The 14990-nt window shown below is 41.0% G+C and overlaps 1 protein-coding gene across 1 annotated transcript in view; it reads left to right on the forward strand.

The window, feature by feature from the left end:
- Window positions 1-367: 367 nt before the first annotated feature.
- Window positions 368-14990, forward strand: part of pmepa1 (prostate transmembrane protein, androgen induced 1) — a 41892-nt gene continuing 27269 nt past the window's right edge. Inside the window, exon 1 of the mRNA XM_044348997.1 lies at window positions 368-569. Coding sequence (XP_044204932.1) covers window positions 473-569 — 97 coding nt within the window. The 5' untranslated portion in view covers window positions 368-472. The remainder of the gene's footprint in view (window positions 570-14990) is intronic.

A 14990-nucleotide genomic window follows, 5' to 3' on the forward strand; every position in this document is an offset into this window, starting at 1 on the left:
GAGAGAGAGAGAGGACCAGACAGACGTCCGTTAGCAGTTTAGTCGCCGGTCACTCGGCTGAATACACGGAACCATTAAAGCTGATTTCTAACGGACGGAACCGGACATTTAAACTAGCTGAACTACATTTTTTTTTTTTGCAACGTTCAAACTACATTCAACGGCTGCAACTTACCGATACTTCACCGGTAACGCCGATAGATAAGATAGATATAGATAGATAGATTTTTCGGAGGAAGAGGAGGAGAAACCGGAGACAGGAGGAGGACCGCCGGACCGGAGGGGAAGGAGAGGAGGCTGGAGAGAAAAGGGAGGATTTTTGGGGGAGAGTTTGGTGTGTGTGGGTTTTTTTTTTTTTTTTTTTTTGGTCTCCTCTCCTTCTTCCGATCGCTTTTCTTTTCTCTTCCTCAGCCCCCTTCTCTCTCCGTCTTCCTCGTCTGGAGTATTCATGTCTGGTTTTAGGAGGCTTTAAATGTTGAACTTGATGGGTGTTTTAAACGCCACCGCCGCCAATGTCTCCTGTACTTGTAACTGCAAACGCTACACCTCCCTCCAGAGCATGGAAATCAGTGAGTAACTTGCATTTTTTTTAAATGAGTTTTTGTGTTTGTAATTCACTGACTTTTCCCCCCCTTGTAACCATGTTTGAACTCGTCGCAGTGAAGCTACACGCAGCCGGTATTTTGCATTAATAAGTCAACGTAGCTAGTTTTTCGTTATTTGACCAGAGTCACAACTATACTGAAAGGAGAAGAAATTGCTAAGCTTCTTGATTTTATTTTTTGTTGTTGACATTTTACAGTTTGTGGGGTGTTAACAGTCACCATTTGTCATTATTAGCTAGTTGGTTTGTGTTTAACTGACATCCTCTTCCTCTCGTTTTAAAACATGGAAATCACTAAAATGTGCTTTTGATCTGTTTAATGTTTAATGCTTTTTTGTTTGCATCTAAGTTTGCCTCTTTTTTTTTTTTAACATGGCAGCCCTTGTTTTTTAGTAATGAGACCACTTTCTGTGTCTCTGCTGGACGTTATGATGTTCACAGCTTGTATAAAACTGTATTTAGCTTAATTAAAAGACGTTAAGTTTTCTCCTCCGTGCACCTTTTTTTTAAAAAAACCTATTTGTGATTAACGATTGATTTTGAACTTGAACCGAAAAGGCAAGCTTCCCATCTCTTTCCATAGAGTCTGAATGAAAAAAAAACCTCTCCTGTTTTAGCTTGATTTGTACAATTTCCAGGCTGTTTTTGAGGCGTTTTGTTCGCCATTAGAACTGTTAAGTTTGACAGATGCTGAGATTTTTTTCGGTCGTCTTCCTGAACCGTTGGCGTTGTCTGCTTTTGATCTTATCGCTTAGCTCACTTCGTTTGAAAAAAAAAAAAAAAAAGAAGACCTGCCTTTTCGCCGGGTTTATGGCGGCAAAAATGAGACTTAAAGTGTGTTGAAACTAACAGAAAGTTACCGTAGAGGACATTGGAAGCTGGATATTGGAGGAAAAGGTGGGTTTGTTCGTTGGAAAAGGGGGGAGTTTGAAGTTTTGTCATCGCTTCGTCATTCGAGCAAAGCCAGACGTCTGTCTAGCCGTCTGCTGCCTGCGTGAGCGCGTGCGTCCGTGCGCGTGCATGTTTATATATATATATATATATATATATATATATATATATATATATATATATATATATATATATATATATATAGATATGTGTGTGTGTGTGTGTGTGGTCGCATCCAGGAAATCCCTGTATGTGTGTGTGTGTAAGTTTGATTATGGGGTTTTATTCCCACTGGGGACATCCATGCTGATAATGTATACAAGTCACAGTACTGTAAGGTCATTTAGATGAAAGCTGTGTGTGTGTGTGTGTGTGTGTGTGTGTGTGTGTGTGTGTGTGTGTGTGTGTGTGTGTGTGTGTGTCCAGCTGAGGTCACCAGGGCTGACTCAGAGCAGCCTTGTTGAAGCAGCAATATTCAACTGTTTACAAGATGATGAGGATGCTGCAAATATTTGTAGCTCTAATCAGCGGGACTGGTGGTCATAATAATAATAATATACATATAAGGCCTTGTAGTAGTGCTGTAGTAGCAGTAGAAGTTGTAAAGCTGAAACAGTTAGGACGATTTATTGATATGTCCATATATAGAAAAATAATCTGCAACTTCTTTGATAATCGACTAATTGTTATGCCAGACATATTCCCCAGATCAAGCATCTCAGTTTTGAGGATTTGCTGCTCTACTTGGTCATATATGATAAACTGAATGAGATCATTTTCATTATCAGTTAATCTGATGATTGTTTTCTTGAGTTGTTTAAACGCTCAGTATATAAAATGCCAGAAAAAAGTGAAAAATCCCAGTTTCTTTGAATAGCTTGTCTGACAAACAGTTCAAAACCCGAAGGTATTCCGTTTACCATCACATAAGATAAAGAAAAGCAGAAAATCTTACAGTGGAGAAGCTGGAACCAGAGACTTTTATGCTTAAAACGACTTAAATTATCAAAATTATTTCAGATTGCAGACTTATTGTTGCAGCTCTAAACTGACTATCTTTAGTTTTTCTAGTGTTGGTCGGACAAAACAAACATTTTTCACAATTTGACACGTTCTAGACCAAACAATCTATTAAATAATTACAAGCAGATGCCTATTGAGCCTTGCCAGACCAGTTTAAATACCACTTTATCTTGGTATTAACAAGTGTAAGTAATAGTGTGAGTATTAGCAGCAAAAAAATGGTAGTACTATTGTCTAGTCGTAGTGATACATAAAATGGCCAGAAGTATGTGGACACGTGTACATTACACCCCTATGAAATGGAACAATGGGCATTCATCAGCCCTCCTCTCTCCTGGGAAGGTTTTCCACCAGATTTTGGAACCTGGAAGCAGGAATTTTCCCCCGTTCAGCCATAGTGAGAGCTATAGTGAGGTCAGCCTCAGTCTCAGTCTGCGTTCCAGTTCATCCCAAAGTAGTTGGGTGGGGTTGAGGTCAGGGCTCTGTGCCGACCAGTCAAGTTCACACCAAACTGACAAAAGCATATCTCTATGAAACTGGCTTTGTGCACCGGGCTGTTGTGATGTTTAAGTTCATAAACTGTTGTCATATAAGTTTGAATTATCTGAAATATCATTGTATGCTGTAGCATTAAGATTTCCCTGAATTGGATATAAAGGGCTTAGCCCAAACCGCAAAAACAGCTCCAGACCAAAAGTACACAAAAGTATGTCCACATCAATCTTAACAGTAGTAATGTTAAAAGCTGTAGTAATACAGCAATCAATCAATGTAATAAGATCACTGTCTGGACTTGTATCAGAAAGACAAAGATAAGAATGCAGGCAGAGACACAGGCAGACACACACAATTCCTCTGTCTGAGAACAGACGTGATGTTTAGTCTGGAGGACAGAGGGAGGGAAAAAGATAAACCAAAGAGGCAGACAGAGGAGAAGAAAGAGAAAGAGAGGAAGATGTCAAAACTTTGTAAAAAAAAAAAAAAAGGAACAAGGTGTCAAATAAAGAGAAAACAAAAGAGAGAGAAGCGAAATAGAAAGATACAAAAAGAGAGCGATACTCTGGTATAAATGGAAAATTCTGTCGGGGGTTGATTGAGAGTTTGGGTTTGGATCCTGAAACTAATGATGCATCGGCCTCACGATTATGTTTTAAGCTGTTTCAGCTGTACCGAACAGTATGCACTGGAGTGTGTCAGGCAAGATGAAAGACACAGTGGAAGAAAGCACAACACGGCATAATCCATGTTACACAGTTGAGATGCGGTGATCAAAGGACGACGGAGACACGACAGAAAACGCAGGGGTTCCCTAAATGTTTTACTTTGAAAGAGCTTTAAAATAGATACACACATGGGTAAAAAAAAATCTCACATTCAATAACAGACATCTGATATGTTTCTTGTTGTTGGAGTCAAATAGAAAAAACTTTCTACAGTGTGTATTGGGGACACTGCCTCTACAGAAAGGATGCAGAGTTTTTTAAAATAATACAAAATTGACATTGACAATATGATTTTAGTCCTTTAAGTGATGTTTGATGGCTATAGTACGGTGTAGTAATGTTCCAAAACTATCTCAATTTAGTTTCAGTACGCTATCTTCTACAGAATGACATAAAAGTTCCCTTTTTGCCTTTTGGAGGACTGAATGCTTTGTCCTATTTGGTTTATATTTTTCAAAATACCAATTACCCTTTAACAGGGTTTCAGAAAGACAAGCTTAAAACTTCTTCAAAGCCACCAGGAATTAAATTAAATGCGTGATTAACAATAAAAATGATGAAAAAAAAAGCTGACAGCAATAAAAAAAATGATTCGTAATGAGCGTTGCTAATCCAGGAATTCAAAGCAAAACATCTAGTCAGCGACTTTGAAGCTAATATAAAACATAACACCCTAGCAACCGAGCTAGCTGAGTCATCCTGGTTAACTGCTTCCTAGGAAAAGGGCAATCCCAGGAAGCGATACTAATGCTGTCGTACTTAGTATTGGTGTGGACAGACCATCCTTTGCACCTCTAACAGCTGGATTTTCAAGCATGTTCATTCGAATTTAGATGAATTCAGACTTCCCAGACTTGAAAAAGGAGCTGCAGAGACCCTGACTCATTTCAAGTGATCATTCATCTGTCTCTTCTCCCGCACATCCTCTCTCTCATCTGGATCTGTAAAGTTGTAATTGTAGGGTTACATACAGTATACCTGTTACACCCTCTGGCATATAAGAGCACACACACACACACACACACACATACACAGGCGCACACATACACACACATATGCAAAAACACATCTGTTCTGAGCGGCAGACATTGCTAGTCAAAGCACATGACATCAGCATTACTCACAGGCTAGCCGTGTGTGCGTGTGTGTGTGTGTGTGTGTGTGTGTGTGTGTGTGTGTGTGTGTATGTGTGTGTGTGTGTGTGTGTGTGGTGAAGTCATTGCTGGTATCAGCTTGTAAGAATCATTTCCTACCAGCAGCTTGGTTTCCCTGTACATTTGTTACTACATGTCTGGCCTTCTTAACATCAACACCTCCACAGTCTGTCTCTACAGCCAACATAAATGTTATCCACTGTGTGTGTGCGTGCATGCTCGTGCGTGTGTGTGAGTTCAGCTGGAGGGTAGTTGTATTTATTTTGGTTATTGAATTCGAGGAAAAGAGTCAGAGTGTTCCTGAGTAGACAGGCGGTGACCACAGTGTCGAGCACAGGAAGGACACGTCGTGGCTGAACGTCTTTTCTGGTCGACATCGTCCTGTAACTGTTAAGTCCCAAGTCTGATCCCTCCAACAACCCGTGAACCTATGAGCAAGACACCGACCCTCTATGTGATCACATGTGACTAAAGTATGAAGACATCTAGAGGTGGACAACATGTACTTTAGAGCTGCAACGATTAGTCGGTTGACAGAAGATTAATCGCTAGCCATTCTGATAATTGCTTTGAGTAATTTTTTTCTGGTTCCAGCTTCTCAAATGTGATTTGTTGTTGTTTTTCTGGTTTCTATAGTTTCTGTGTTAGTAAACTGAATATCTTTTTGTTGTGGACTGTTGGTCGGGTCAAAACAAGGCATTTTAGGTAGTGATCGACATTTTTGAACATTTTTTTTACATTGTATAGATGAATCGTTAATCAAGAAAATAATTGACTAATGTACTTATTCTGCTTAGTGAATACTGACACCTTTTGCATCCCTTATGAATCCATTTACGCTCAGGATGAGGGAACTCAGGTGTTTTATCAACCCGAACTGAAGCCAACCCTGTATAATGTTGATACTGTAGTTTGTGACATAATTTCATCTGAGATTTTGTGATACAGTGACAAGAATATTATCGTTTCTGCTATTGCTTAAGCTACATTAAAGTTGTATGAGATCATTTTCAGGACATATTTTAAGCTACTTTAGATGTGAAATTAACTGCAGACGTCATCAATCATCTCAGTTTTACATTTGTTTCCTCAGAGACCATAAAACCCACATGTAGATTACGTTAAATATTCAAGCAAAAAACGCTAGCAGTCGACAATATTTGCTCTATTTGTAGCTTGAAAAAAAGTCACTCTCACATTTGAAATCATTCTTTTTTTAATTATCATGTGTCATTCTGTCATTGTCATGTGTCATTCTGTACCAAAAAAAAAAAATCCTCCCTCTCCACATCCTGTTTAAGCTGCAGCTCCCATGTGACAGAGCTGATGTCTACTAATCACTGTGAACAGCATCTCGTTTTCCAATTATAGTCCTGACAGTATGTTTATGATGCACAACTCACATACTGAGGCGACCTGACTTTGTCTTTGATCCCTTTTGCTATATAACAGCCGTAGCAGACGCAACTTTTACGCCATTTAAAGGAGATAACTGTCGCAAATGTATCGTCATCATAGCTTAGCTGAAACAATGCGAGCGAGGACACCACAACAGTGGAAAGAAAAGCAAAGAGTCAACTTCATTTAGCGTTTGTTTTGTTTACGCTGCTCTTTTCTGACATTATTGTCTGTTTATGTCAGTATAATGTTCATGATATCCAAAATAAGGAGAAATAACTGATGGAGAGATCCAAGAATATAATAAAAAATGAAATCCAAGTTCATTTCTGTTCTATTTTCAAACATGGCCGACACTTATTAGACAGTGTTTCCCTTTCTTGTCTCTACCTTTTAGTTCTCGTTGATTGGTTTTCTTTCTTTCTGTCTGTCTCTGTCTCTCTTTCTCTCTCACTCAGTGAATCATGGAAATTAAATGATTGAGTCTGTTCTGGCTGGCCTCCTAGACTTATTATGTAAACCTCTCTGTCTGGCTGTCTCAGTACTCTGTGTGTGTGTGTGTGTGTGTGTGTGTGTGTGTGTGTGTGTGTGTGTGTGTGTGTGTGCGTGCGTGCGTTACATGCGTGCGTGTGTGCACATGTGTTTGTCTCCGTTCGTCTATTAATTTTCTGTCTGTGTATTTCTGTGTGCGCGCATGTGATGTTGTGATAGTCAGATGAAGGAGAATTTTATAAAATTTTATATCAAGAATATTGTTCTACATTTGCCTTTTGATGAGAAGTTAAGAGGATAAACGTTAATATTTTTAAGCACCGGCCCCACGGACCACCAAGCCCCTAAATTCGGTGGCCAAAGTACATTGTTGGTGGCACAGATATGAACTTATTTAAAAACAATAGAGAAAAGGCAACTTATGAATATTTATTCAAATTAAAAACTCAAGTTCTGGTGGTACATATATGCTCCCTCCATCCCTCCTGCATTGTGCCTGAGTCATTCATGTGTGCAATAAAAACATGACAAAAAGCAGTATAATTATAATACACACATCCAACTGTTAGCATACATTTTCCAACTCATTCAGGTGTCCTCCAGGCTTTTTCCACTCTTATCCACTATCTCTCTAGTATACCTGCAGCGTTGTAGCCACCAGTATCAGGCCTCTGTATACAAATGAGTAAAAGTTTATTGAGCATGTCAGTGCTCAGCCTTGACCACACTCTCTTCAGTGTTGAGAATCCATGCTCGCACGCTGCTGTGGACGCAGGAAGGACTTGGAACAGTTTCAAAAAGGTGGCCGATGTGGGTGAAATTTTTTCATGTGGTCATCCTGGAAAATCAGTGCACGGGGCTCCAGTGTGAACCGTTGGTGTTGTGCGAGTGCTTTTAAATCCATCCTCTCTCCCTATACTTCTTTGAAGATTGCATCCATTTATTTCAGGCACAGGCCGAAAGTGTTGGCAGAGTGCGGTGATGTGGTGACAGCCATACGCTGCCAAATCCTCTTGGTTCTTCGGCCAGACGCAGGTGTCGAAAACCTGGGCAGCTGTGAACAAGTCTCGATCTAAAAAAAGTCAAACTGCTCTCTGAGGTACTTCTCCGTTCTGTGAAGAACTTTCTTTCTCTCATCTTCAAGCTTTCCATCCGCACAGCCAACCAGTTGCACCTCCTGGAAAAACTCCCTGAGCCTCCTTGAAAAATGCATCAAGGTGTGGCCCTGGTGAAAACCGCATCGCTGTGAGAGAGAGATAAGTTTTCTCCAGAGCCTGATGGACATCACTCAGTGTTGTGGAGTCGTCTTGCAAAATAAGCTCAGGAGTGACAACTGATCAAGAACGTCTAGTAAAAAGAAGACAAAGTGCAGAGACTTGTAGCTTTTCAAAAATGTACAAGTGAAACGAGCCCTGCCGATCATGTCTGCACTGTTTTGCTTTGCCTCTGCTATAAGCTCAGAATGTGCAAGCACTGGCTTAAAGCTGTTGCATAAAGCAGCAAGAGCTCTCTGAAGATGAGGAAGCCTGTGTGGGCCCCCCCCCCCCTCCCCGCCCCCCTCACCCCAGACTGACAGGTTTCAGGATTTTTTCATCCATTGCCTCCGCGACGTTCCGGAGATCTCTCCGTGCTTTAGGGGAGTAATGGTAGGTCGGTAGTAATGCCATTCAAGACCTCTTTGACATCATTGATTTGTGGATTAGCTTTTAGTGCATCAAGAGCACCAGGTTCAAGTTTATGAGCCAAGCAATTGATGTCTAGCAAGTAAAGGATCTCAGCCCTCAGTTCTGCTGTCACCTCATTTTCCCTCCTGATCATCTCCTTCCAGTGTGGGAGTCCTGCGTTCATTAAGCCTGGAGAAGGAGAGTCAATCAACATATTCCTCACTGAAAATGACCAGTAAGGCCAAGGAGTATCAAACTTAAGGTTAAGAAAATACAAAAAGAAAAATGATACAATCTTTTTAAAGCAAGAGATCTTATGATAAACTTACCAGTATTTACTGCATGCATGTGACACTGTGTGTGACAGCGTTCCAGTTCCTGCACAGACACAAATGTGTTTCGAGGAGGTCCATCATCTAGAAAACGCACATAAACAAGCCTTAGATCCCTGGTGCTGCAGTCGCTGGAGGAATCCGCAAGAACTGAAATATAGCGGGCTTAGCACAGCTTCTGTGGGGGAATTAATTAATTGTGGGGGATTAATAAAGTATTTTATAACCACCTAGCTAACTTTGGCTTCCCTAGCTAATGCTCCCTAAACTTCCCTAGATAATGTTAGCTAGGGAAACTAGCGTTAGGTAGCTGGTTTGGTTTATATGAGCAAGAAGTAGATAGCTGCAAATGAATCTACTGCTAATGCCAGTAAGTAGATCAGCTAGCTAGCTAACTATATTAGAATTAAACCCACCCACCTTGCTATGGCTTTGTTGTTGTACGTATCCATGCACCACGTCCACACTGTTCAAACCGTTGGATCAAACTCTGCCTTTTGTGTTTTTTTATTTTGCTGTGATTGACTGCTGGCATCATGCCAAAACCAGAACGGCTTTAATCCTCATGTACAATAAACAGACAGTAAATTGTCCCAGAATAACCGATGTAAAGTCGACTCAGCTGCATCCTCTTTGTTCCCCAGTTCCCCATATAACACATGACACTGGGAGCTGCCCAGTACAGCCACAGTCTCAGTGGGGCAGCTTGGGTTTCAGTGCCCTGCTCAAGGGCTCGTCAACAATAGCTGTTGATGGAGGGAAGAGGCATTATTATTGTTATTTCCTGTCCCTGTCCAGGTGTTCAAGTCATTTCTTCATAGCTTTGTCTTTGCAGTATTTCATTCCCTCACATGTAGAGCTGCAACGAATAGTCGATTAATCGCCAACTATTTTGAAAAAAATTTGCAAATTCTCACATTCCAGCTTCCTAAAAATGAATGTTTTCTGGTCTCTTTAGTCTTCTATGATGGTAAACTTTGGGTTGTGGACATTTGGACACGTTACCTTGAGCTTTGGGAAACCCTGATCGACAGTCTTTACCATTTTCACATATTTTATACGAACCGATTGAGGAATAATTGACTGATTAATTGAGAATGAAAATTATTGTCAGTTCCTTCTTTTAAAAACAACTTCTCGACTTTGTTCTTTGTTTACATGCGTCTTCCTTGCCAACTTTCTTTATTTTGCTTCCTTCATGCCTTTCATTCAACCTCTCAGCTGTTCATTGTTTCTTGGTCTAGACACCCATAACACAAACACAAACACACACACACACACACACACACAGACCACAAAAAAAAAAGAGTCATCAGCCTGGTCTCATCATGCATATATGTAGATACATGCAGCGTGTGCGTCTACAGGTCAAGGTCATCGTCACTTCGGGGGGGGGGGGGGGGGGGTTGTGTGCATGCGTGTTCTCTGCATATGATCTGCATACAAGACGGTGCTCAGCTGAGGCCCTTGTAGTCTCTTGGACCCGTTTTGTCCCATTAATTAGTCTGAAGTCAAAGCCGACCCTATATGTCTGTCTCGCAGTGTGAATAAATCCATACAGAGACTGTCTGAGGACCAAGAGGCTGCGCTATAAATAAAGGCAATGACTGTCTGCCAGCTAAATGCATACACTGTCATGCAGCAATGTGGAAAAGATTGTCTCTTGTTTTTCGTTAATTAGTCTGAGGAAGAAAAAAAAAAAAGCCTGTGTGGCTGTCTGGTCCTCTACATACCTCAAATGTTGTTTGTGTATGTAGTGTTATGGCTTTCGTTAATTAGTGATTCAAATACTCACACTAGCATCTGATTATATGTGAAAAAAAGTATTTAAAAGTGTCTCGGCTTTTTATAATTAGTGGAATAGATTGTGGATGCAAGGTTGTGTGTTGGGAAAAAAAAAGGAAGTATATTTTAATGTCTCTCAATTGTTTGTTGTGCTATGGTTGTTATGTGCTTTTGTATATATAATCTGATATTTTAAGTCTATATATAACTGACCGATCCTCTGGATGTCTACACTTTCATACGCAATATGGAAAATATGTCTGTTGAAATGCTGAAAGTTTTGCTTTGTCACCGTCGGGCCTAAATGTGGTCACTTATTTATAGTATGTTAAAAAGAGTGACCATTACTCAGTCTGAGCCGGGATAAACTGACATGACATGGTCTAGGTCGTAACTTGTGCTTCATTATTTAGTCAGAGCCGAGATAAAGACTAAACGCCTACATGTCAGTTGGTGTAATTTTTCGGTTGGCTCTCGTTAAATACTCTGAACCACAAGACATTGTTCTATTGTAATCTGTTTATGTATGAAAAGTGTCTGCTAGTCCTAGTGAGCAAAGATTAGGGTCACTACAGTCTGCGATATGAGAAAAAAAAAAGAATGTTTTGTATCCTCTGTCATGAATTAGTCCGAACCAAAATCCTTACGCTCTCTTTTTCTCTGTAAGAAGGTGGATGAACAATGCCTGCAAGCAAAACAACAGTGACAAACAAAATGAAACCAGTTGTTTACACTGCAGATATAACGTTTATGAATAATTACTTTTTCAGTTATTTGCTGTTAACGATTCTTTATCTGCTTGAAGGAGCATCTGTTGTTCCTTTTCAATTAGCTGAATTTAATATTTTTAATTCAGAGGCATTTTAGATGAAATGTATGTTAGTACATGCCTGATAAAGACGTCCCGTATGCCTAGAAGTAAGAAACATCTACATCTCTGAACAGGCCTCCATAAATGATTCAGTCTACACACACGTATAGCGTCTACTTTCCATTTTAAATTCAGATATTCAGATGTATGCATGCAAATGCTTGTCGTGTTGGGCCATTTTTTGCATATGAACGTTGCTCTGCATCTGCGGAGTGGAGGGAGGTAAGGGGGGGGGGGGGGTGGTGACGTGATGCCCCAAAGCAGTCTGGAAGGGCAAAGGTCAAGGGTCAGGTCAGAAGAAGGAGGGAAGGGGGAGGGGTGAAAGGTTCATTGTCACAGCAGTGGAGGCTGTGTGTGTGTGTGTGTGTGTGTGTGTCAGTAATATTTCACTACAGATTACTTTCAGTAACTTTCACTCCCATTTTCATTACGTGGAGCTCAATCTCAACACACTCAAGTTGTCAAAATGTGACCCTGCAAGTTTTAAACATCACACACTCAATAAATCTATTGATTACATTGATCAGCTCAGTTTCATTTGCTTGTTTTAGCCGTTAGAGTGCAGATATATTTCAGTGTAAGTATGAAACCTTTGATTGAAGTGTCACAGATTGATTTGTTACTTCACATTCATCAAACGCTACGTGCTGACGATACTGCCAGTGAATGTAACAACTGACAGATTGAGATCTGATTGGCTGGACTATCATGATTATACTGATTGGAAGGATGTTGCAGTTTATCAGTCAACAAAGTCTCAGATAACAAAGTTTCACATCAGGCTTGGAGCAGTTACACCGGCTCCAACTATGTCAGATACGCATGTTGAGTCTATACTTTGATAGCACTCCACTGTGCTGTGAGACGCTGAGACGTCACTCAGTCAGCTGGTCCGGTCCCGACTGCGAGACCGAGTCTAGACAATAGACACTTAAGTCTACAAAACATACACGCGCACTCTCAGCCGCCCCCCCCTCCCATACACATGACATAGACGCTCATGACCGTGGGCTTGACCCTTACACATGCACGCTAACACACACACACACACACCTGCACACACACACACACACACACACACATACACACACACACAGACTCGTAGGGAGGACTGTGTCTACCCCCCCCTTTGCCCTCTGGCCTACAGGAAACAGCTGGTACCATATCATTTGCATCCACAAACTCTCACGCACACACACAGACGACGCTCTGACCCCGCCTCCCTGTTTATATTACTAATAATCATCATTACATATTCAACTATGCAAACACACAAGCACAATGCACAAGCGTATCTTTACTATATAATCCCAGCCCGACACAAACCGAGCTCCACCTCGACGACGACAACAACAACAACCCCCCCCACCCTCTTCTTTGACTACCACAAACACAAACACATATATATACACACACAGAGGCTAGACTACAGTGTGTCTAGACAGAGCAGCAGGAGCACACAGACACTGTAGTCAACTTTATATGCACATCACAGAGGTGATCTGAATGGTTTTAAGGCTAAAGGGTAAATAAAAGTCTCTGCGTGCACATCAAAATAACATTTCATCACAATAATGTTGTTAGTCGACGTATCCATAGTAACGGCATTCTGATTATTCACATTTCATCAGCTGTGGACATGTCTACATCCACACTAAGCCGGCTAAAATCTGAAAACACATCTTTTTTTTTTTTTTATCTTATTCATTTTGTCTTTCTGTCCACACTAAGCTGACATGTTCACACCCAAATACTGAGCTTTTAAACATAACAGTCTCCAGAGTGGATAAATAAAAATACATCTGAAATAACCTTTTTTTTTTTTCCTCGCCAGACGGGAAAAACTGAGCTTTTCTGAGAAAGCTATGATGTAAGCTTGCTTTGAAACACAAAGATATTCCACCGTGTGTTCTGCGAGCTTGTGATGGGCCGTTCTCTCTATTTTTCTGACTTTTATAACTAAACGATGAAGCATCAATAGTTATCAGATTGACAGACAATGATAATCATTAGTTTTTCTTTATGCGCATGGTTTTTACATGTAAACAGTGCCTCTAGATGAGTGTGTCTTAGTGTGGATGATGTGTTGCGTGGAAGGAGAAAGGCTGTTTCTCACCCGTATCTGACCCCTACAGCTGATTGCAGATGAACAGATATGTACTCTCCATCTGCAGACTGTAATTTTAAAAGGAATGGAGCGAGTGTTTCTGAACACGTATCCACACCTTTTTCCGATGTAGGTACCTTGATTAAATCTCATCGGGGGATCAAAACAGAAATAAAAAGGAGAACGAATACTGGACTCAGACATGTCCACACACATTCTTCTGAGCTCCACCTCTATCAAACGTCGCTTTGAGCTCAATGTCTCGGTCCAGTTCCTTTCAGTCAGTAGATGGAAGAAGATATGAAGGGGAAGAATTAATACGGACAGAACTTTTTCCGTCTTCCTAAGAACGGGGACGGTAAGGACGGAGTCTCGTTACAGGAAGTAAAGTGCGAGCCGACATGTTTCTTGATGAAAGCTGACAGCTTCTTGGCAACGTCAGAAACACAATCGCTGCTCGCATTGTGTCCGACAACCTCCCACACCTCGTTCAGCGGAGAGAGGGAAGGTCTTGCCAGCTGGCACGCACTCATATATATGAGGCCCATATCGTTTTGTGCTCCGGAGGCACAGAGCCAGTTTCCCAGCTTGTTTGTCATCCATCCATCCATTAAGCCTTCATTACTCAACCATAGATTCATTCATGGTAAACATTTCTATCGCTGATGCTGCGGAGAAATGTTGACAACTGTCAGCTGTAAACTGACACACATGGAAAATTTGCTTTGTCTTCGTCAGATTTCACATGTGACAGACGTTGACTTGACTTGAGAGTTCAAACCAACAGAAAATCTGTTTTCCAGCATATAAACCATTGAAAACCCAACATGAAAATACTGTGGGACAGTTAAATATTTTCACTTTTTATCCTCCTTCACCAACCTCCCCCCTTCTCTCGCTCAGTCTTTCCTTTCCTTACTTTCCTCGCCATGCTTCATTTGAAGGGCTTTGTCAGAACGATCTTGTTTGGGTTCCTGCGGAGGTTTGTTTTGTCTAAAGTAACGCACAAAAGCGAAGGCGAGTTGATTCATGCGGAGGATCAAGTGCAGATCTGGGCTGATTTGACTCTTTGAGTGAAGAAAAGATATTTTCAAAGCCGCTGAGCCGCCGCTGAGCCGCTGTACCGAAGCAGGTGAGGCTTCGGTGTCGGCGTCTTTCTCAAAGGGCACCTGAACGGTGAAACAGAAGAAGAAGCGTTAAAGCTGGTTGGTAGAGTCTGAGACCAGCATGGTAGCAGTGAATATGGACAAATGTAATCATAAATTATTCAGTGTTTATGTAATGCTGAAGTGTTGCTACCCAAAGAAAACACGGAGGTGATGAAGTGTAGCGATGTTATTGTTATTATGTCACATCCACTCAAATATTAATGCTTGTCTTTTACTTTCTGGTTCATGACAGTGTTTTTTGGCTTGTGACCCTTTTAAAATAAACCAATGTTCACTT

Source organism: Thunnus albacares, chromosome 4 (assembly GCF_914725855.1).
Source record: "Thunnus albacares chromosome 4, fThuAlb1.1, whole genome shotgun sequence".
NCBI classification, from domain to species: Eukaryota; Metazoa; Chordata; class Actinopteri; order Scombriformes; family Scombridae; genus Thunnus; species Thunnus albacares.